Consider the following 22,755-nt stretch of genomic DNA (forward strand, 5'->3'; position numbering starts at 1 on the left):
CTCACCCCTGATGTTTTCCATCTCCCTGCTTCTGTGAATGAGACAGTATCCATGTGAAAATATGCTTGGGTCACCCACTGTGATTTATTCATCTGAAGGCAATTTGGAGGCTGTTGCTTACAATTAGCCACTTGATCTTTATCAGCATTGTTCTTAGTCCTTAGAAAACTGTGTCTCTGGTTACAACCTTTCCGATATTTGGATGGTCTATTTAATTATACAAATGGACCTATTTATTCATAAGATGCTTGAGCTAGCTGTAATCCTAATGATGCCCATGATTTGCCTGCTCTATGCACGTTGCGAATTAATATTTAGAACAAATTCCAAAATATGTCCCTTCGTAAATGTTACATTGTCACACTGCAAAGAACACAGCCATCTGTTGAAAAGGAAAACTGCAAGGTAGTATAAAAGATTATATTCTTATCACTACATCCAATTATGAAGGAGAGTAAATGGCCCAAAGGCATTCTCCTTTGGGATATTATTGTGTCAGATCTTAAACTAAGAAGAGACAAGTCTGCCCAGTATTTGGATGGGTGACCTGTAAGGAAAAACCAAGTGCTTCAAGAAAATATTTGTATATGTGACTTAAACGTAACAAAAATAATGATCAAATAAGAAAACACCATCTTAATGATCTATTCTAGAGGCTAATTTGGGCTACAGAAAGGCCTGTTTAACCCTTGAATGCATGAGAGAAACAAGAGACTCTGTGCTGGATTTAAAGAAGAAAGGAAGAATTGGCATTGCCTTTTTAAGAAAATGAGATCAAAGCTACCAAGTGATGCTATAAGGGTACTGGAAGGAAAAGAACTGAGTGAAATAAAATACAGAGACAGCACCATGCGGGAGAATGCTCAGCAGCTAAGCAAGGTATAGTACTTTGATTTGCTGAAAAAAACAGTTGCTGAGCATGTCAACAAAACAAGGAAGAGAGCATGGGGGCAGCCAGAAAGAAACCAAAGAGTGAGTGTGAATCCCCACTGCCTTGTAGCTTATGCACACTTCTGCAAAGTGGGTATACAATGCTATCATTCTGATCTGGCATTGTTTTATATCCACGTTGCACAGGTGTAAGTGGTTCCATAAGGTGCCAGGCAGAGAAGGATTGGGCTCACAGTGTGTAGCAGAGAGGAGCACGTAGGACAGTCAGCTTCATAGATGGTTGAGTCCTAGAGTAGCAGAATCTATGAGAAGAACAAAACCTTTGAAGAAACTCTGGAAGAAAGGTAGAGGGAAACACTTAGTACTTGGGCCAACCAGGGAAGTGTTCAATCTGATTCTCAGACTATCACAAACTTCAGTTTGTGCATTTGTACCCAAAAAGCTATGAAATTGCATTAATCAGCAGCTATACTGGCAGTCTCCAAAGAGAGCAGGAGTAAATGGCTGTAGAGTCCCAAATTCCCAGCTACATTCTGGCCCTTTGCACTCTTCCTACGGCATAAAGGAGCCAAAAACAACCAGTACACCCTAGCTAGGTATTCTCCTAAGGGTTTCCCTATCACCGTGGAGCCATTGTAACAACTTTATGCCAACCCTCCTCCTAGGCACCAGCATAGGGACATGATAGTGGTAGGCCCAGCTGTATTGGAGATGAGAGTGTGTGTGGCCAGAGGTTTCTGTGCTTTAACTAGTCTATGCTGAAGACATGTGTGAAAAATTTCCATAAATTAGCTTTGTAATGGGGACTGTGTCGGCCCAGAATTCGGAAAGTGCAAAGATGGTGAAACTACCTTTACTCACCCTCCTTGAGCTGCAAAAATGCAGGAGAGAATCTGGGCCAGAGATTGAACTGCTCTCACACCAAGGACTTGTCTTCACTAGGAAAAAGGTGTGTGCTTACCATGTGTTAGCTAACACACAGTAACACAAGGTCAAATCCTAGTGAAGACAAGAAAGTTGTAGTTTTAACCTGGGTTAGCAGGTTGAAGTAAACCCTAGGCCCCCCCTACTGTTTTACCACAAGGTACATTAAAATCGGTTTAAAATATACATCTTTTCCTACCGAAGAAAACTAAGAGAACTGAGACCTCTAATTATCCACTGATGGTAGCACTGCTGGAGTCTATACTATAGACAGAGCTCAGACATTTTTACTTCCATGTTATCTAATCCTGCTGAGAGCAAAACTGGTTTTCAAACCCCATTTGACACCCAATCAGTGATGGGACCAGGAGAAACAATTAAAAAGTGATGCTGCTTCCTTCAGGCTTGCTCTAAACATAACCCATTTCCTAGTAACAATACTTAGTCCATTACAATTTCAAAGCACTGCAAACATACTAATTGATTAATCCTCCCAACAGTGCCACAAGGCACACAAAGGTTATCAACCTCTTTTCACAGATGGAAAAACTGTTGCATTGACTTGTCCTAGGCCATACCTGAGTCAGTGGCAGAGCTGGGACTCAAACTGTAGTTCTGTCCTCTGCCCCAGGCTGCCTCTCCAACCCCAAAACCAAATTTCTCTCCTCATGTCCATTACTACCAAGGAAAACAGGGTTTGCATAATAATAATTCCAGGCGCAGATTTCTGTAGTCTAAGCAACTCTATGCCTGCCTCTTAAACATATGTTTCACCTCGACAGTAGCAGAGTGTAGTAAGCAGTGGCCTTTATGGTAGAATACACAAGAATGTAGGGAAAAAATCAGAAAGTCTAAGGCACACAAAATGAGATATCTAACAAGGGGCCTAAAAGCCAATAAGAGGTTCGAGCAAGAGAAAGATGATGGAAAGAGTAGGTTCAATACTTGATGGAGAAAGAGAACTACCAATGAACACCACCAATTGTGTTTAATGCCTTTTTGCTTCAGTCTTCACTAAAAGTGTTAACTATGACCAGATGTTTAACATAATTGACACTAACAGCAAAGGAGAAGGCGCACAAGCCAGAATAGGGAAAGAACAAGTTTAAAAATATTTAGAGAAAAGTTAGGTGTATTCAAGTCAGCAAAGCCTGATGAAATTCACTGTTGAGTACTTAAGGAACTGGCTGAAGCAACCTCAGAACCATTAGCAATTATCTTCAAGAACGCGTGGAGCACAGGTGGGATCTGAGAAGACGAGAAGGGCAAACATAGTACCTATCTTTTAAAAAGGGGAACCAAAAAGACCTGGGTGATTATAGACCAGTCAGCCTAACTTGGATACTTAGGGAGATATTGGAACAAACTATTAAACAATCAAATTGTAAGTACCTAAAGAATAATAGGGTTATAAAGAATAGACTTGCTAAGAACAACGAATGCCAATCAATCTAGTTTCCTTCTTTGACAGGGTTACTGGTGTAGTGGATGGGGGGAAGCCACAGACATGCTATATCTTGATTTTAGTGAGACATTTGACATAGTCCCACATGACATTCACATAAACAAACTAGGAAAATAGGGTCTAGATGAAATTACTATCAGGTTTATTAACAGTTGGTTGAAAGACCATACTCAAAAAGCAGTTATCAATGGTTCGTTCTCAAACTGGGAGGGCATTTCTAGTGGGGTCCCACAGGGGTCAGTTCTGGGTTGGTACTATTCAATATTTTCCTTAATGTCATGAATAACACAGCGGTGAGTATGCTAATAAAATTTGCAGATGACACCAAGCTAGGAGGGGTTGCAAGTGCTTTGAAAGACAGGATTAGAATTCAAAATGACCTTGATAAGTTCAAGAACTGGTCTGAAATCAACAAAATGAAATTCAATGAAGACATGGGTCATGTACTAAACTTCAGAAGGAAAAATCAATGCACAACTACAAAATTGGAAATAATAGCTAGGCAGTAGTACTCTGGAAAAGGATCTAGACTCATAGATTGCAATGCCATAATGCCATTGTGATCATGTATTCTGACCTTCTGTATAACACAGCCCATACAACTTCCCCAAAATAATTCCTAGAGCATATTTTTAGAAATACATCCAATCTTGATTCAAAAAATTGCCAGTGAAGGAGAATCCATCATGATTCTCCATAAATTGTTCCAATGGTTAATTACTCTCACTGTTAAAAATTTACACCTTATTTCCAGTCTGAATTTGTCTAGCTTCAACTTGCAGTGACCATTGGTCATGTTACATCTTTCTCTGCTAGACTGAAGAGTCCATTATTAAATAGTTTTCCCCATATAGGTACTTATAGACCTTGATCAAGTCATCCCTTAACCTTCTCTTTGTTAAGATAAATAGACTGATCTCTTTGAGTCTGTCATTATAAGGAATGTTTTCCAATCCTTTGATCATTCTCTTGGATTTTCTCTGAACACTCTCCAATTTATCAACATCTTTCTAGAACTGTGGACACCAGACCTGGACACAGTATTCCAGCAGTGGTCACACAAGTGCCAAACACAGAGGTAAAATAATCTCTCTGCTTCTACTCAAGACTCCCCTGTGTGTGCATCACATTAGCCTTTTTGGCCACAGTATTGCACTGGGAGCTCATGTTCAGCTGATTATCCATCATAGTAGATGTAATGGATCACAAATTGAATATGAGTCAACCATGTGATGCAGTTGCAAAATAGGCAGATATCCATTCTGGGGTGTATTAACGGGAGTATTGTATGTAAGATATAGGAGGTAATTGTTTCACTCTACTTGGCACTGCTGAGGCCTCAGTTGGAGTACTGTGTCTAGTTCTGGATGCCACACTTTAAGAAAGTTATGGACAAACTTGAGAGAGTCCAGAGGAGAGCAACAAAAATGATAAAAGGTTTAGAAAATCTGACCTATGAGGAAAGGTTAAAAAAAAACCTGAGCATTTTTAGTTTTGAGAGAAGACTGTTATCGGGTCCATCTTCAGTCTTCAGATATGTTAATGGCTGTTAAAAAGTGGGCCATAATCAATAGTTCTTCATGTCTACAGAAGGCAGACATCTGACATTAATCTGCAACAAGGGATATTTAAGTTAGATATTAGGAAAAACTTTATAATTATAATGTTTGTTCAGTAGTTGACTAGGTTACCAAGGAAGGTTGTGGAACCTCCATCACTGAAGGTTTTAAAGAACAAGTTAGACAAACATCTGTCAGAGATGGTGTAGGTATACAGTGGTAGGCGAAGCGGAGGTGGTGAGGGGAGGAGGGTATGACTAGATAACTTCTTGAGGTCCCTTCCAGCCTTACATTTCTATGATTTTATGATTATGCAATGCCCAGCAGTCATTATATCATTCTGATTGGCTCAGAGGATGAGAGAGGGGCCTTATCCCATCATAACTGAATCCTGGTGATGGCCTTCTTCCAAAATACTAGCCAAATCACTAAGGCCTATGATATTATCATAGAATTGGATTTATACCCCATCCTAAATAGCTATGAAGAGAAGTACAGAGCAGTAAGACCTGCTGTGTAGTCACATTGGGTATGTCTTCATTGTAGAGTTAACTCGAGTTATCCACTCTTGTGTTACCCTTTTCGAGTTAGCCTAGCTCAAGTGAGACACCTCAGACTATGCAATAACACTTGAGTTCCTGTGTCCACACTGTCACTGCACTTGTGTGGCACAAAGACTTTTTGGAGCACATCCCCTGGTTCTTTGTGAGGCAGTAAACTGAGATGTTCTATGAAGTGTTTCCCAGTGAATTGTGGGAGAACTTATCTATCCTTCTGGGCACATGAGAAGGAACTGGAGGACTACTGGCTCTCCAGTGGACTAGCCTGTGTCCACACTACGGAGAGATCATATTAAAAGCCCACGGGTTGTGCTAATTCAAGTTAACTCTGCAGTGAAGACAAGCCCATTAGCACTCACTTCATTGCACCTCCACATCTGTCTGTGTGGGAGGGAGCAGGGCTTATATTCTTGCTAGTCCTCATCCCAAACAGGTGAGCAAGGAGAGAGGTTGGGCTGTGGGTGGAGTCTTAGTTTCACCTCCCCAACGCACCAGCCAGCAGAGTTAAACTGATGCAAGGGAAGAAAAAGCTGCACCCATTCAAAAGCTGCAGTAAATTATTTCCTACTTGGAGACATGGATGTGGGGAGCAGAGAAGTAATTGTGACTGAAGAATCACATTCTTTTTCAGGGCTCCTCCTTCTAGTGTGGCACTCCTGCGTACTTGCCCCTGGCTGCCACAGAGCTGAGCCTAAGAGTTTATAGCAGCCTCCCATGAATCAAAGGCATTTGATTATAACTGAGCTACCAAAATACAACACGAGGCATGTACCTGGCTCTGTGATGCACATACAGTAGGATAATGCACCTTCTAATTGAAAAAACAGCTGTGGCTCCCTTTGGAGGTACTGAGTCACAATGACGATTTGCATTGATCATACAAGGAGCCCAGTTTGCAAATGTGGACACTTACATTCTATCAGTAAAAAGCCCTCAATCCTGGATTTCTCTGGAGATTTGTCCCTTGAAACACAGGATTAAAATACTGACTTGTATAACCTCTGCTCAGAACCCAGCACAGACAGCTTGGCTCCACTTCTCCTACAGCAGGAGGCCGGAGGAGGGAGGATAAAGTTTCCTCCCCTTTTTATAGAAAAACGAGTCAGTTAATTACGAGGGAATCTCAATTCACCTTACTGACTCTCTCCAGATCTTCAAGCCAGCCCTGTGTTTGTATGATGACAGTGGAAGGGGGTCAATTAAATGTGCAGTGGGGAGAGGCCTGAAACAATTTGTCACGGGCCCACACAGAACTGCCAAGGACAGCTCTGGCAGTATCGGAGGCAGCAGTGAGCGGGACAGCGTGCTACAGCTGCTATGCCCTTCATTAGGATGCTGAACAAATCTTTTGCTCCTGGCAAATAGGAGTGAGAAACGGAAGAAAAATGGAAATCGGGTCAGAGCAATGAATTCCCCATTCAGTATAAGATCCCTGCATCTGCTCAAGAACTCAACTTTGTTTTGTTTTAAACAAAGGTAACAGGAAATTTCAGAGCAAAATGAGGTCAGAGTCCCTTGCTTTTGGGGACAGCAGGCCCTGGGAGTGTTTCTGAATCAGAACACTCAGTCCCGGGGGTGGGGGAGGGAAGGTCTGTGGGGGGAGTACTGCACTAGCTGCTCTCATATAGAGTTGCCATCTTTCTACAGTTTGTCCTCGGACAAACTCAACTTTGTGATGTTAGAAAAGACTCCGCCAACTCGTTCTGCAATTGCACAAAAAGCCAGCACCTTGTAAAGCATCATCAACAACAGGAGGACACTGAGTGGCAGTTCTGTGCATGAAGCAACAGAATCACACCCCTATCCAGTTTATTCCTGTCACTCCAATTTGTGTATCTCAAGGATTTATTCCTAGTCTGTCCCTGGTTATTGCAGGGAACAACCCAGTATTGACAAGAGCAATGAACAAGATGATCAGATCTCTGCTGTCTCTAATGTCTGTGACTGCATGATTACTGAGAGAGAAACACACACACACAAAAGTTTGATTCTGATCTCACCTACGCCAGTGTAAATCACAGCTAACTCAGCAGAGGGCAATGGAATTGCAATGTGGTAAACTCAGTGTGAAATCAAAATGAGGCTAAAAGTATTGTTAATGTAACGTTAGGCCTCTCTAGTTACTTGATATCACCACAACATTCTTAAAGGTAGGCCGACATTTGGTCTCTGGGAGTTGTGAGTATTGTATTTAAAGGAAGAAAGGAATGAAACCCTCATCTAAACTCCTCTGCTAGTTGGCCTTTTGTTGTTCAAGGTCATATGATAGGTGCCATTTAACAGGGTCATCACAGTGGAATCAGAGTTGTCCCAATTAAGCAACTGTCCCATACATGTTCTATGCAGTGATGTTGTAGCTGTGTTGGTCCCAGGATATTAGAGAGACCTGAAGATGAGCACTGTGTAAGCTCAAAAGCTTGTCTCTCTAACCAACAGAAGCAGTGCAATAAAAGACATTGCCTCACCCACCTTGTCCATTTAAACATGCTTGACTGAAACATGCATTGCCAGATGTTTTAACTACATGTGTCCTCAGCTCAGTTCCCTCAGCTGAAGCTTTTAAACCACTGTATTAACACCTTTAATTGTAAATGATAAGGCAATTTCCTGGCTGACACTGTATGAGACAGAAAAGCGCATGAGCTGTGGTCCTTAATAACTCAAATTGTAACTGACAGAATAATTATTGATTATTATCTGGTTAATTTTACTAGTATATGATATTTATGATTAATTATAGTTATTGATTAACTAATAATTCAATATTGTTCCAGTGAAGCAGCTTGAACAATGGTGACCATCCCATTGCAGTGACAGAATTTAAGTTACAGGAAAAAATTGGTTCAATGAAATTTGTCCTATTAAAGCAGCTCCTCTTATTGGAATGGCCTCATAGCTTAGCACATTTAAAACTAGACTTGACAATGGACAATAGGGAATAATTCTGCACTGGCATGGAGAGAGACTAGATGACTCAATATACACCTTTTCCAATTCTAACTTCTGGTGATTCTGTCTCAGTCCCATTTAAATGGCTTTGGCTGGGCCTCAGTAAGATGCTGCCTCCATCTCTATTTCACCCGAGCGTGCAGGTCCAGTTTCTCTAACTGTTCCTCATTAAAATCTTTGTATTGCTCTGGCTGTCTTCTCTTGCAAATTTTGCTACCTCAATTTAATATTAAAAGGCACTAATCTTCCTCTCACTTATACCCATTTTACACTGAGGTAAATGCACTGACTTCAGTGGGATTACTGCCTGTTTACTCCAATAAAACTGGGTGGAGAATCAGACCCAAGGTTTCCAGAGCTTCTCATTCAATACTGCACAGTGATCTCACTATAAATGCCTTATGCAGAACTAAAACTGTCCCACTCTTCCCCCCAGCTCATAGGAAATAGCTTCATATCCACAAGATCCGGTTGGTGAAAAGCTACATTACATGATTCGGTCTCCATGTAACTCATAGAATTACAACGCCATTAGGAAACTGCTTGACTCCATTTTTAAAGTATCACTGCCATGGATACTTTTTCAGTTTGTCCCTTTGCACTGAAAAATATAATCAAACTTAAATGTTCTGCTTTTTTCCTCTTTAGTTTCTTGGCAAATGTTTAGGATGCATTTTGGCACCAATAAAGGCAAGATCTTTTAAAATGTTCCTTTGAAGCCAGTTTGAACAGAGACTTTGTCATGATGCTTTCCCAGTAAGATGTTTGGAATCCATGCATGGGAAAAAATATCAAGCCTTCTGTATATGGAGGAAAGAGAGTGAGGTGTATGCTGTAAAAATGCTCATCCACAAAAGCGAAAGGACCACATCATAAAATCCCCAGTATTTGATCCAATGGCACTGTTTCCTCTTAAATCAAATTAAAGGAATCAAGTCACGTTAAAAATCATTCTGTAAAAGTATTTTAAATTACTTCTTCCCTTAAGTCTATTACTAAGCACCACTTGGATGGCTAAAACCAAAATAGATGTTTGAATCTCTGTTTAAGGCATCATTTTTTCTGTGTGCTTGCTCTGTGTATTGCCATGGTTCAGCTTGTACTGTGAAACTAGACAGCTTGATCCCATGTTTATGTATAGTCTGTTTCACTTTCTTGCCTCTGACTCTGTGAGAGGAAGCTAATCATATGAATGAAATAGTTATGGAACTGTAAAAACCTTGCTGTCCTTCATCTCCACATACAGTCTAGGACAGAGGGGGCCAATGTCATTGCAGTGATGCAATTCCACTCAAGTTGCTACACCAGGGCAGGAACTTGGTCCTGAGGAATTTTATGAAATCTACATCATGAGCAAAGATGTGAAATCATGTAAAGACAGGCTTGTAATGGCTTACGCAGACATAAAACGAAAAGCTTGATGGGCAAACATGGCATTGTGTGACTTTCATGCTGAGTAGTTCTCAGCATTGCCATTGTAAGCTGTTTCAGTCAAGAGCCAGATACCCCCAAAGATCAATCATGAGTCAAATACCTGGAGTTCCACCTGGCCCCGTGTCTTGAGATATTGCTGATGCAGTTGATACAGCAGTTATCTCAACATATATTGTACAATTCTATTCCTTCTCAGCCTTAAATTCTTCATTAGGCAGAATAATTTACTCAGGCATAAAAGATAAAAATGGCAAGAACAGATATTTGACTTGATCTCACCTGAAACCAGTTATTTTACGTCATGCTTGGCATGGAAGATTAACAAACGCTCCTCCATATGAATGAAGAGCTAGAACTGGGACCATCCATCTGTACAGGGTCAGGAGCTACCATTTGTTTGATCTCCCCTGGACCTAATCCCTGTTTCAGTGATGACTGCTATTGCTTCACCTGATTGTTGCCTGTAAGGGCAGGCAGACCTTCTCTGCCCAAAAGGTTGCCATTTTCTAAACCAATAGCATCAAACCTGGGGCACAACTGAAATAGGTGGTGGTAGAAGAGAGGAACCCTGCCCATAGGATGAAAAATGGCTGCTTGGGTACATGTCTCTTATAATAAGGATGCACCTTTCTTTCTAAGTCTCCCTGTGTACTGTTTTTTCCAACACAAAATAATTTCTAAATACTCTCTTTATATGATGCACATAAAATCCTTGCAATCTTCAATGGTAATCCTAATAGAAAGTAGGCACTATTCCTTTAAAGGAGCCCTGGGGAACTCACTGTATCCTCCATTACTACAATCAACCTACTCATACTAAATATATAAACAGTTACCAATTGGCTGAGTTCATAACAGCATAGGAGTTTTTGATCTGTCTCTGTCTCTCTCTCACACTCACTCACACACACACAAAATGCCTGTACTCACAGCTTTCACAGTGATTCCCGGTATATCCAGCCAGACAGGCACATTTGTAGGCACCACCTTTATCAAGTATACATGTTCCATCATGAAAACACGGAGATGAAGAACAAGCTGCAAAAAAAGAGGTAAGAATATTCAGTCTTTATAGGGTTCTTATCTAGCTAACTGTGATTTTCTATAGAACTCCTCATGGTAGTTTCTAAAGACCTCCCAGGTAAATTAGAAATGCAGGGTAAAGTCCTCAATGGATTCAAGGAGCCCTCCAATCTTCTTCCTTCCCAAGGAAGATGTTCTTGGGATGTGCAACTTTTTATGTATGGTTGTTTTTCCTTTTTCTTCTTCCTCCTTGGCCCCCATCCTCCTATCACTTCATTCTAGTTACAGTGGATTCACCGGCAGGGTCACTTTATCTTACATATTTCATCCTGGGCTTTGAGAGCTGTCCTAAACGAACATAGTGGTCTTCTTGGGTCATGGGTGCAAATGCAATGATTTATGTTCCTGCGTCCTCCTGACCCCTATAATGAGCTATCAGGCAAAGGACGCAGGCTAGGAACCAGAAGACTGGAATGCCCCCTTCGTTGTCCAACTACCCAGCTGCAATTACAGAAGAGGCATACACAGATCAGAAATTTTAAGCATAAATGAAAAAACAACGAGAGTTCTGTAGCACTTTAAAGACTAACAAATTTAATTTCAGCAAAAACAACAGGAGTTCTGTAGCACTTTAAAGACTAACAAATGAGCATAAATGAGTATCTCGGTGCATAGCTAATTATTTGCACATGCAACAGCCTTATTAACATGGGCAAATGCCACTGTGCTTCACACACTTTTGAGCACCACGCCTGCTCTCCCTTTTTTTTAAATGCACCCTTAAAGCTACAAATAAATACATTTTAAAACAAATTGCTTAAAGTCAGTTCCTTCTCCACTTATCTGCAGAGATCTGAGTTTAGGCCCTCAGGGCTCTGTATTTCCTCTGTTATAGTAGAAGAAAATCACTAGCTTCTAATGGGATGTAACACAAGCACTACTTCAAGTGTTAGTGATGTTTTTAACTGCTTAAGAAGAAAATCAACCTGAACTCAGGTCTTACCAGGCAGAAACTAGGGCCCAAATCATAAAATATAGATCTAGATTCAAATAGGAACACCTCCGAAGTCTGAGAAGTTTTGGATCTGATGTTCTGGTTCGGATCAATCATAACAAGTTAGGCCAGAGCTGTAAAGTTCACATCTGGATCCAAAATGAACAGTTGGCCCCAAATTGCCATAAAAATGTTCTTGCCACTTTTAGGGGACTTTCTAAGAATTTGTCATAACTTATTTGTTGAACTTCTAGTCCATCATCGTTACAAAAGTGTAAAAAGAGTACATTCTAATTCACTTACAGATCACAGTAGTCTATCAACAATACACAGACTATCACTTAACATAAGTACGAGCCCTACCATTAAACATCGCTGATGAAGCAAAGCAGGGGTGGTGGTGCTCTAGCTTCCCCCCCTTAGATCACAATCTCAACCAGAACAATCAGTTCCAGAGATGGCACTAATTTATTGAAACTCTCTCTTCCATGAAACTCAGAATGGCACACATCAAATCAGCTGATTCTTTTGCAAAGTTTTTACTGAAAAAGGTTTTTCAAGTCTCTTTGACCCAGCTGCTGAAAGAGAAACGGAACTCTACTCATAACATCAAAACCAGATTTCTGACAGAGATTTCATGTGGAGATGTAAAGCTATTCGTATTTAGGTTGGGCAGTGAAAGCCACAGCTAAAACCTTGCACAATCCCTTTGAAGACTTTGGATATCAGGATGGGGGTATTCAAAGTGACTGAAGAATATAACAAATTTCTGAAAAGCTTTAAAATGACAATTTTGTTGTTTCCTGCTGTTCTAAAATGACATTAAAGAGAGAGAGAGGATGCTGAAGAGTGAGGGAAGCACTGATATTTTGCAACCAATAGGCCAAATCCTCCTGTCAGTTGAAGTCAATGCAGTAGGACCAATGATATGTTTATTTATAGCTTCTGTCTTGATAGCACAAACCACAGTTTATTCTGTGGTGACAATGGTGTCTAATGAATGAGCATGGATGCTGATTATTATGATAAGGGTGTGACACACCAAAGAGCCGATAAAAATGAATCTTTATTGCTTGACTTCAGTCACATGACATGGAACAAGGTTACGAAAGCTTCCTCCCCGTGTCACGTGGCAGGGGTCACTATCCACTGACTCCATTGGCTAGGGTGACTGTTGTGGTTCTCATTAAGCCAGACCCAGCATGTTTCTAATCTCTCATAGTTCACTGGGCCTCTTAAAAATCTAAAACTCAGAACTCACCCAAGCACTCACACAGTGACTTAGACATCCAATCTTGCTCAAAATTGTCAACTTTTGTGTTCTGGTTTCACCTGAGGAATTGTAACTCCTTCATGACTTCATATGAAAGCCATTAAGGCAGCATGTACTAGTCCTGTAGTACAAACAGACCTATAGATCAAATTCACGTCTCACAGGAGTCAATGGGAGTTCTTCTATGGTGGACTAGAATTTGGCCCTATCTCTCCAATGTGATGGGTAACATGTAAGTATCTATAGCTAGCTAGGAGAGATGGTTGGAAAACATTTTTTTTCGCAATAATTTTTGCAAAAATGTCTTCCTCTTTTCAGCTACATTTTGTTTCAACAGAAATTATCCAACCAACTCACGTAACTAGGATAGTCCCAATACCTTTCTATTTCCAGGGACCCACATTCTATCAAGCCCACCCAGCTTGTCTCTACTATAAATATGAAGAGAAGCCAGTCCTCTCCCTACCTCTAAGATTTTGTATTTACATTCATAATGTTTCATGAGTAATAGTCACCAGCAAATCAGCTGGGAATTCCCTCACCTTCCACAAGGGGATTATTAAAGAAGGACAACCCCACACCGGAGGGGGGAAATTATCCCACTCATTTTATTTCAATATTCCTCTGTCCCTCTGTCTTTCACATCTGAAGTCAGCTTAGTCACTTTTGGCCACTGTCACCAAGGACTGGATTACCTTTTATCCCTGACACAGTGTCTGTTGCTGCACATGGGTGGTTAACACCTGCTTCCATTACAGGCAGTTCAGTTGGTTAAGGTGCTTCTTTTATTAACTAGCTGTCCACTGGTCTTTCCTGTAGGGACATACCTTTTGCAGATTATTTTGCGTTTACCTAAGTGCCTCTGACCATTTGGTCTGGATATTTGCCCATGTTCGATCAGTATCATCATTTCAACAAGAAAGTGACTTCTGAGCCAACTTCTGCAAAATCTATCCCATATAGGGTCCAATAAATAAAAGTGACCATGTACAAAGTGACACATGTAAATGGAAAAACTCGGCTCTCACAGCATGAAACACTTTTCCTATCTTCTTTACTCCATTGCTAAGATACGATGAACACCATAGCATCCCTTTGGGCCATTGTACAGTCTTGGAGTGTGTTTACCTGACCCAGTAATGCAGGTGATTGACCTAGTGAGCCCTGTTCGGCCTATTACACAGATCTCAGCTACCCCCTGGGGCTTTGCATTGAGAGAGATTTCAGAAGACTGAATGCTGAAGCTTGCTGTAATGTTGCCAGAGCTTTCAGTCCCTCAGCTCTCCTCATGTACATTGTATTCTTCCTCATAAACAGTGCTGCTGGCCAGGTTAACACCACATAAAGAGACACTGTGAGCACTTCAAAAGCTTTTCACTTCAGCTACCCATCAGGCCAGGACAGACTCACAATAACATTCACAGTGATGCCTCCTGACAAGCACTCACCCTTTGCATCATGCTCTGCATGGATTACCATGCTAGCGACAACACGGTCTCAAATAAATACCACTAAAAATGGGGTGGAAATAAAGTGCAGAACAGTGCTAGAATAGTAAGAGGGGCATGTTGAGCAGAGAAAATGGAATCAATTCGTCCTACTCCATATAACAATTGTTAGGCATAGAAGAGTAGGTAGCCTTATGCAACATACCCCACACGAGGTTTAATTTGGTGGAGACAACTTTTGTTTTCCATCAGCCCTTTCATTAGCGCAATGAGAGTGCTAGCTCTCATTGTCTCATTGTTCCTGCTGTGTTCATGATTGTATTATAAGGAACAGCAAGTGGACAAGTTGGTTCACTAAATGAAGGAGTGGAGCAGCAGATCAGCCCATATGGGTGCACATTTCAGATTGTTAGCTGCACTCCTGGTTATTAGTTTGGGGCTCAGGTGTGGTTTGGATGCAAAGCTTACATGAATTAACTGAACTTCTTGAACCAAATTTACAGGCCATGTGATCTCATTAAATCTGGGCCACTGATGTGTGTCTGGGGCCCCATATGTATTCATGTAAGGTTTGGGAAATCCTAATGTTAGCCGTTATAGATCCTATATAGGGTTTTCCTATAGCAAATCAGCACCTGCTAGTCGGCCTTCTCTGCTAAGAGCTCTGTGGACAAGTTGCCCCATATAAGAAAGGCACGCGGCATGTATCACACTTCAGATCAGAAGGCAAAACAGGTGTTACCAGAATTTGCAGGAGGCAGAAGGGACAGGGAGTAACGCAGAGGGGAAGTCACTACCCCTGTGTAAATGAGATCAGACTCAAGCCTAACACTTTTAATAAATAGACTGGAATTTTGGAACCCACCTTCTTTCATTCAAAACATTTTGCGCCTCATATTATTCACTGAAGGAGAAAGAAAAATGTTTTTGTTTGCTTTTTATAAGGGAAGAACCTTCTGTATCTGCCCTGTACAAACAATTAAAAAAAAAAAAAAGAGCCCTACTGATCTGAAATGTGAAGCAGAAGAAATAATTTATTGGACTATCAGAGCACTTTCACATGGGCAATGCATCTGGTTTCCACCATTTTAAACTGTGTACTCTGCTTACTTTACTGCTTCAAGCAACTCCATGACTACAAGAAGCTGGGCACAAAAATTCCATTTCATCACTCATCCCCAGTTCTGTGGTGCAAAAAGAAACATCACAACCCCATGAAACTGCAGCTCTAAACAGTTGCAATCATTTAGGTCTTAGCATAAATAATGGGACTGGGGTCTACTTCAGAAGAACTTCATTTTCGCAAACCATATGGTGACTTTGTACTTTCACAGCACCTACCTGTATAAGCTGCTGTTGGCAACACAGCATGAACATTTTTAATGAAGCAGAACAGGGAGAAAGATTAGTGAGACTGAATTAATGAGAAAAAATGCAGTGTGCTTTTTGGATTCCTTTACCTGTGATTTCTTCAAATACAGCATGAAACCCATCGAAGTTCTTGGATCCATCGGACTGGAAGAGAACATGGAGTGAGGTCCCAGTGCTTCGGATTGGAGGTGGCCTGCCATTGCCGCAGAAACGCTTAATTATCCTGCTATCTATATTGTCCCCATCACGGACCTCTACATAATCATACTGGCACATGTAGTCAAACTCCAGGCTCAACATGGAAAACCTTGGGCAGAAAGACATCAAAATCAGACTTCACATTCTCACCTGGCTGGATTGTATTTCTAATACAGTTCAGAGTCTGCTTCCCCTGGTTCCTTTAGTCAGCAAGTTCCTGCCTTCCTAAGACCCTGCTCCATTCATCTTGATTTTCACTTCACGGTCCTGGGAAACTAGCCCACAAGACTCTCAAATGTTCTCAACAACCTTCAAATCCAGCTCAGTTTCATCATGTCACTCCAAGGGTCAGTTCTGTAGTGTTGTGATGAAGTATGCATCACAAGGTGATGGAGTTTATATGAAAGTATTGTGACACATTATTATGTTAACATTTTTTGTCCCCGAGGGTTAAATTCTAAAGATAGCATCCCCACGTCCTTGGCCATATGGAAAAATGGTCTATTTTTCACTCAGGAAAGCCCTAAGCGTTGAAAGTAGCAGCATTAAGCTCTGAGGATAAAAGCTCTCTGAAAGCAACTAGAAGTGGACTCTTATGTTAGTTTTTCCAAGCATCCGTCTAAAGAAGAGGACAACAGCTGGATATACTAGAGGGGCAGGGGGCTAAACTCCATTTTGGACATTATTGTTGCTACTTAAATTGTGTTCCGCCTGTAGACACTATGGTGATGGTTCCCTTAGAAATAAGATAAAAAGAGACAGAATGGGAACAAAAAGAAAACACAATTCATTTCAGATCAGAATACAAAACAGGAACTGATTGTCAATAGCCAGCACTTATACCAGTTGTGGTTCGGGAGAAGGGTCAGAGGTTAAGGCAGAAAGGAGAAAGCACTAGGGACTATCTGGAGGCCTTCATGGTAAACACTAATTATCCTCTTGCATCAGCCATGGAGGAAGGTTCTCACAAGTTAACAGCATAATATACTGCTGCTGCTAGCAGAGCACAGAGCCAAAATATTCAACCTGAATATGAATGAAAAACAGACAGAGAGAGCTAACAAAAAAACCCCTTGAGAGAATAAGCAATTGCCTGCGGTGCTGTGTTCCACTCTGCTATCTAGGAAGGATTCAAAGCCCTGTGGCTGAGGGAGCAGCGTGCCACTAACCACGCAGCAGAACACTTTTGAAATCCTAAGGTCTAGTGTTGGCTAAATCACAGTTTCAGGCAATTTCCTCACCTGTAAAACTGGGGTTAAGTGTCCTGGATGGTATAACACTGAATTCACTGACGTTCCTGAAATGCTTGGAGATTCTCAGACAGAAAGGGGTGTGCAAAGTACTGTTACGATGTTAGTGAGTGCACTGAGACTATGCCTCTGTGGGGAGAGCGTCTCTCCAAAGAAGAAGAACAAGTCAAAGATTTCTCTCCGTTGGAGCATTAAAGAAAACGAGTGTGAGTTGCGTGTTACCTATCGTGCTGTATCTCATCCCCTGATGTGACGTGGGCTGAGGTAGCGTGATAAATCACAAATTAAAGAAAAATGAGGCTAGAAAACAGACACAGAAAACAAACTACTACAGCAACCTGGACCCCATTTATCAAAGCAGGCCGGTTCAGCCAAATCTCCTAGGACACTGTGGCACAGCTCAAGTCAGTAGATGATTTATTTGTATTTTGAACAGCTTCACTTTTTCTACCCTGTAAGATGAGGAGTTTATAAAACCAACATGGTGAACTGCCCTTTTAAACCCAGGCAGACAGGGAGCAGCTGACCCTACCCCAGACAGCAACCCAGCAGACAGGTGCTGGACATCAGCTGACACAGCTGATCAGCACTTGCTGATTGGCCCATACTCTCAGCTAGACTATACTTTCTGGTAAGGAAAGCAGGCAAAGTGGTCTACAGCTGCAAGTTTAATTCCCAGCGGGCTTCCCATGCAGCACACTTTACAATGCTCTTGCAGACGACACCTTAAAAACAAATGCCCTGTCTACTCTGCCTAAAGATCCCATTGCACTCTTGGCAAGTGTAGAGGTTTGCACTAATATCCTTCGTTACAATTTCTTCTCCTTCCTCTCTTGTACATTGCTGGTCTGTGCCAGTTAGCTGCCATCTCCCACCCCAGAGATGGCTGCATTCCACTGGTGCTGAAGTATATAGGACCCAATCCTGCCCCCACTGATATGACTGAAAGCAGGGTCAAGCCCACCATTCGTGAAGCAATTTGGCCTCCTTAGGAATGAAATACCCTTGTACATAAATGTAGACCAATATCATTTATAATCTTATTGCTTTTGCACAGACAGAGCTACAGCCCAATCCAACAATGCATTTGTAAAAGCAAAGGAAATGTGTCTGATCCCCATTAACAGTAACACAAAGCAGCCTCGGTAGTCTCCCTGTGTGTTATTCTGAACAGCAAACTCCCTGTACCACATTATAGGCACTGCTATATCTTGCCACCCCTGCAGGTAGCTACAGAATCCTGCACTTGCTCTCAGGAGGTTGCACCACTCTTAGAGTGTTTGTAACTATTATTGCCTATAACCACACAATAGTGAGCATGATAAAGAGCCTGGCGCTAACATCAGAGGAACCCCCAAGTTTCTTTTCTCTTTGAGTGATTTTCCTTCCTCTTATTCAATATTAAAGCTATCTTTAAATGTATAGTTAGAAATATGTTTGTGTACCTACATAGCTCCTTTGTCTGGTCTCCAAAGCTGATTAAATATTGATGTGAAGCCTTTAACTCATGTTCTTATTGTAGTCACTTGTGTGGGCTGAATCTGATCCCCTCCCAAAACTTCCTGCTGAATGTGTGAACTCTCTGCTATACGCATGCAAAAACAAGATGAATTATACCAGCACTGGAAAAGAAACCCTCACGATGGGCTGAGGAGACTGATCCATCAGGGAAAATTAAAAGGGCTAGTTACGTATAGATTGGCTGAGCATCTAACAATACAAACATTAAAAAAAAGCGAGAGTCCTGTAGCACTTTAAAGACTAACAAATTTCTGCAGGCATAAGCTTTCATGGGCTGCAACCCACTTCGTCAGATGCACGAAATAGAAATCAGATTAGGAGAGTTTTGTCTTCAGTGAATCCATTCTACACTGGTGCATCCCTGATGGACCATTCGATGCTCAGGGCATAATGGCACCTAAGGATATATATATTGCCCTGGATGTCACCAGAAACTCTCGCTGATATCACCTGGTGTTCTAAGCAGGAACTGAAGGCAGAATGTGGCCAGTAGTCCAGAATTCCCAGATCTCCTGCTAGGTCAGGTGCCAAATATGAAGTCTCTTCCTCAGATGGGGTCAGCACTTTCTTTGCCACAAAGCCACCAGAGTCTGACCCACGTTGAGATCAAAATATGATTCCCCTCTGTAACATGTGCCACCTTGTTTCATATAGAAAACAGAGTTTGCCAAAATTCACTTCCCACCTACCTTAATTCAATGATAAATCCAGGTTTAACATGAATGGTCCATTCACAATGTGCATTCAGTGGGTAGCTCTCCAGCAAAATCTGACCCTTGGAAGCCCGAAGAACCTGCCCACATCCTGAGGAGGAAAAGTAAAGACAGCAACTCCATTAGAGACCTTCAGGCAGCAGCTAAGGGAGAAGGGGCCAGAATAGATGAGCTTGACAAACTAAGGTCTGAGGCAACTTCTTGAATGACTAAAAGCTGCTACAATATCATTTCAGCATTATCTAGAAAGTCAGCTCCCTTCCTTTAAGCTTATACAGTATCACCTCTCCCCATCAGCACCAGATTAATGATAGCTAAGGTCTGGACTCACCAGTATGTGACCTCCCCAAGCCCTACCTCCAGATGTGGGGCACTCAAAATTCCAGCTCCTTCCCACCCCTCCTCAGAAAGACTCCTCCCCTTCATCCCCGTTTTTCACATGCCAACATGTGGATGTGGCTAAGAGGGTGAACTTGAACCTTCGCAGAGTCTCCCACTCAGCAGCTAGTCAGAGTGAAGCCAGCACTGCTGTTGGTTATGGGAAAGTTTTGAGAAGGACTGCTGCCTCTAGATCTCCACTGGAGCCCTTCCCAATCCTGGACCTAAATTCCAATAATCCATAATTGATCTGCTCCTCTTCCCCGCAGCCTAGAATTACAGGAACACTTTTAAAGCAGAGGACTGGGAGTCAGGAATCCTGCGTTCTATTTTCAGCTCTGCCACCAAACACCCTGAGCATGTCACTTAACTGCACCATGTCTCAGTTACCCCAGTTGTAGAATGGGAATAATAATATCGACCTCAATGAGGGAATGCTTGTCAAGGATCTCAAAGGACTTTATAAACCTTACTTAAGTGAAGGTGCAGAGTTATAGCATCACGTACCACATAGATCACATCTCTTGATGTCTCATTTCTTGGCTACACCATTCCTGATGGAGTCCTATAGCTTCTGAGGATTTTCATTCTGATAATGCACTGCTGGATGATTCTGACTGCATCTACTGTTCTAGGGATGTGGGTAATAACATGTCTGCACTGGGGGATTATGGGTAGGCTGCAGACCTGTGTAATAATAGAGCAATAACTGTTGGAAGAGGCCAATAGACGATAGTTAAGCTGTGGTGGAGGGGTCAATATAATTCCCAGAAGCTTTTCAGCCTCCTTAGTCCATTCACTAAGTCCTCCTTTCCCCATTCACTGCTCCTTGTCTGAGAATCAATAAGCTTGATCCATTCCCAAACAGAGAATCTGAGCTGTTCAGTGCACTCCCTTCTTGACTGACAGGACTGTAACTGTAAGTGGCATTTGCTGTAAGCCACTCTTCTCTTTGGAGGACAAGAGAGTGTGGAAGTGATCTGATTTTCACAAGTACTGAGCAGCCATAGCTTCCATTGAAGTCAGCCTCTGAAAATCAGGCCTTATATGTCTGAACTATGGTGAGAGCATGGGAAAATTGAGGGTCAGTTACTCCTATTTCCTGTTAAGAATTGTCTGTCCAATAAAACACCCTTTGTCGGTTTACCCTCAGTTACCCCCAATGAAGTGGAACCTAATGAAACAACAATCCAGCTCAGGGGAGATCATCACAAGTGTTTCAACCTACACTGGCGCTTGGTTGGTTTCTCATGGAAAAGGCGAAAATTAATTACTGTGCTCCCGTAGCACCATTAGGATGTAGCTGGGATGCCAGAATCTGCCACAGTGCACATGATAATGTGCCTTTGCACAGCAAAGAGAGGGACCTTGCATTGTTACTGGCTCCTGCCTCAAAAACAACTTGAGACAAAGCAGCGGGAAATCTTCAGATGGCTTGACAAGGTTCTTGGATCACCTCAAAGAAAGCTTCCCTTTTGTAACAAGGGGTTTTTGAGCTTCCTTTGCACTCCTGCCTTTAACAAAGGGAAGCAAAAGAACTGGTGCAAAAGAATGCGTGTGTGCGAGGCATACTAAATGCACTTTTCTGTTTGGAACAGTACAGTCTGAACTTCTGAACATCCATGCCAAGGAAGTAGGTTAGGCCAACAAAGCAGGTGGTCTGAAGGCTAAAGAGGAGCCATTCAGAGACTTCCTCCAAAAGAATATTCTCAGATTGCTTCTCTGCGTGAAGCACACCCGAGATCATATCAGATCTTCACCCTGGTTTCTCCAGCTCACCTAGCAAAAATTGCGCTGACTCCCCAAGACAAACAGCAGGCAAACAAAATCTCCATCACCTTCTGATCAAATGGGATCTTTTTTCTTCCCCTTCTAAAGCTGTGGGAGACCTGGAAAGTTCTCAAAAATAATTTGTACCCCAAACACTACTGCCGGCAAATCCGGCTTTTTTCAGAAAAAAATAATCCACTTTGGAAAAGTGTCAGCATCAGGGTTCCTTTTCCTGTTTGTAAAAAAAAGCTGCTTTCAGGGGCACATAAACATTCTTCTCTAAGGCCTGGAACTGAAAGAAAAAAACTATGCAAGAGAACTTTGAGTTCTATCCTATTCTGAGAGTTCATACTGCTGGAGGGGACATCTGGTCATAGTTCAACACCGATTGTTTGGGTCCCCAGAATCAGTGTGGAGTTTCATCAGGAGCCCAAAGAGGAGACAAAGCAACAATGATAGCAATGTGACACCCACCGGCATTCAGAGATTGGCTAGGAGATGGAGGGAGAAAGGGAGACAGAACCTGGGTGGCTCATGTGGGACTGTAATGGTAGAGTCAGTGGCCTTCATTTTTTGATCTCACCATTAAGTCTAGATAAAGAGTGACCCAAAAATGTTCTCTCCCCACTTTGGCACACTGCACAGGGTTGGGTTTAATTTAGCCCTATATATATAGCAATCCAACTTTTGATGTAAAAGCTGGGACGATCAGCCATCATTTTTACTGTAATGGGAGTAGGTGTGTGTATGTGTGTGTGTGTGCACACTTGCCTTCTCAAGACTATTTAAGGGTCAAGGTTCAGAGAGAAATTCATGTCACTGTCCTTTATTTTCACCGGATAAAGACTTTCTAAATCCTCATCAAAACAGCCTGGGGTTAAATGCAGACCCCAGAGGCTGAAGTGCAGCAGTGTACTCTTATGCACCATTTGCAGCGCATTTTGTCCTCATTTGTCTTATTCTTACTTAATATTGTGACTTCCCAGCAAACTATGACATTGGAAAGAGAAAAATTAGTTTGCCTCATTCAGCTC

At 41.9% G+C, this 22,755-nt stretch overlaps 1 protein-coding gene across 3 annotated transcripts in view; it reads right to left on the minus strand.

Moving 5' to 3' along the window:
• Positions 1-22,755, minus strand: part of PAMR1 (peptidase domain containing associated with muscle regeneration 1) — a 48,324-nt gene that overhangs the window by 20,589 nt on the left and 4,980 nt on the right. For 2 of the 3 annotated variants that reach the window (XM_067558104.1, XM_067558102.1), the window contains exons 3-5: positions 19,550-19,664; positions 15,981-16,198; positions 10,713-10,820 (exon numbers count right to left, since the gene is read on the minus strand). In XM_067558104.1, the coding sequence (XP_067414205.1) occupies positions 10,713-10,820; positions 15,981-16,198; positions 19,550-19,664 (441 nt within the window). The remainder of the gene's footprint in view (positions 1-10,712; positions 10,821-15,980; positions 16,199-19,549; positions 19,665-22,755) is intronic. The other variant, XM_067558103.1, reaches the window with a different exon arrangement.

The sequence above is a fragment of the Emydura macquarii genome, unplaced genomic scaffold (genome assembly GCF_026122565.2).
Source record: "Emydura macquarii macquarii isolate MOO-44397 ecotype Brisbane River unplaced genomic scaffold, CSIRO-AGI_Emac_v2 contig_1876, whole genome shotgun sequence".
Classification (NCBI taxonomy): Eukaryota; Metazoa; Chordata; order Testudines; family Chelidae; genus Emydura; species Emydura macquarii.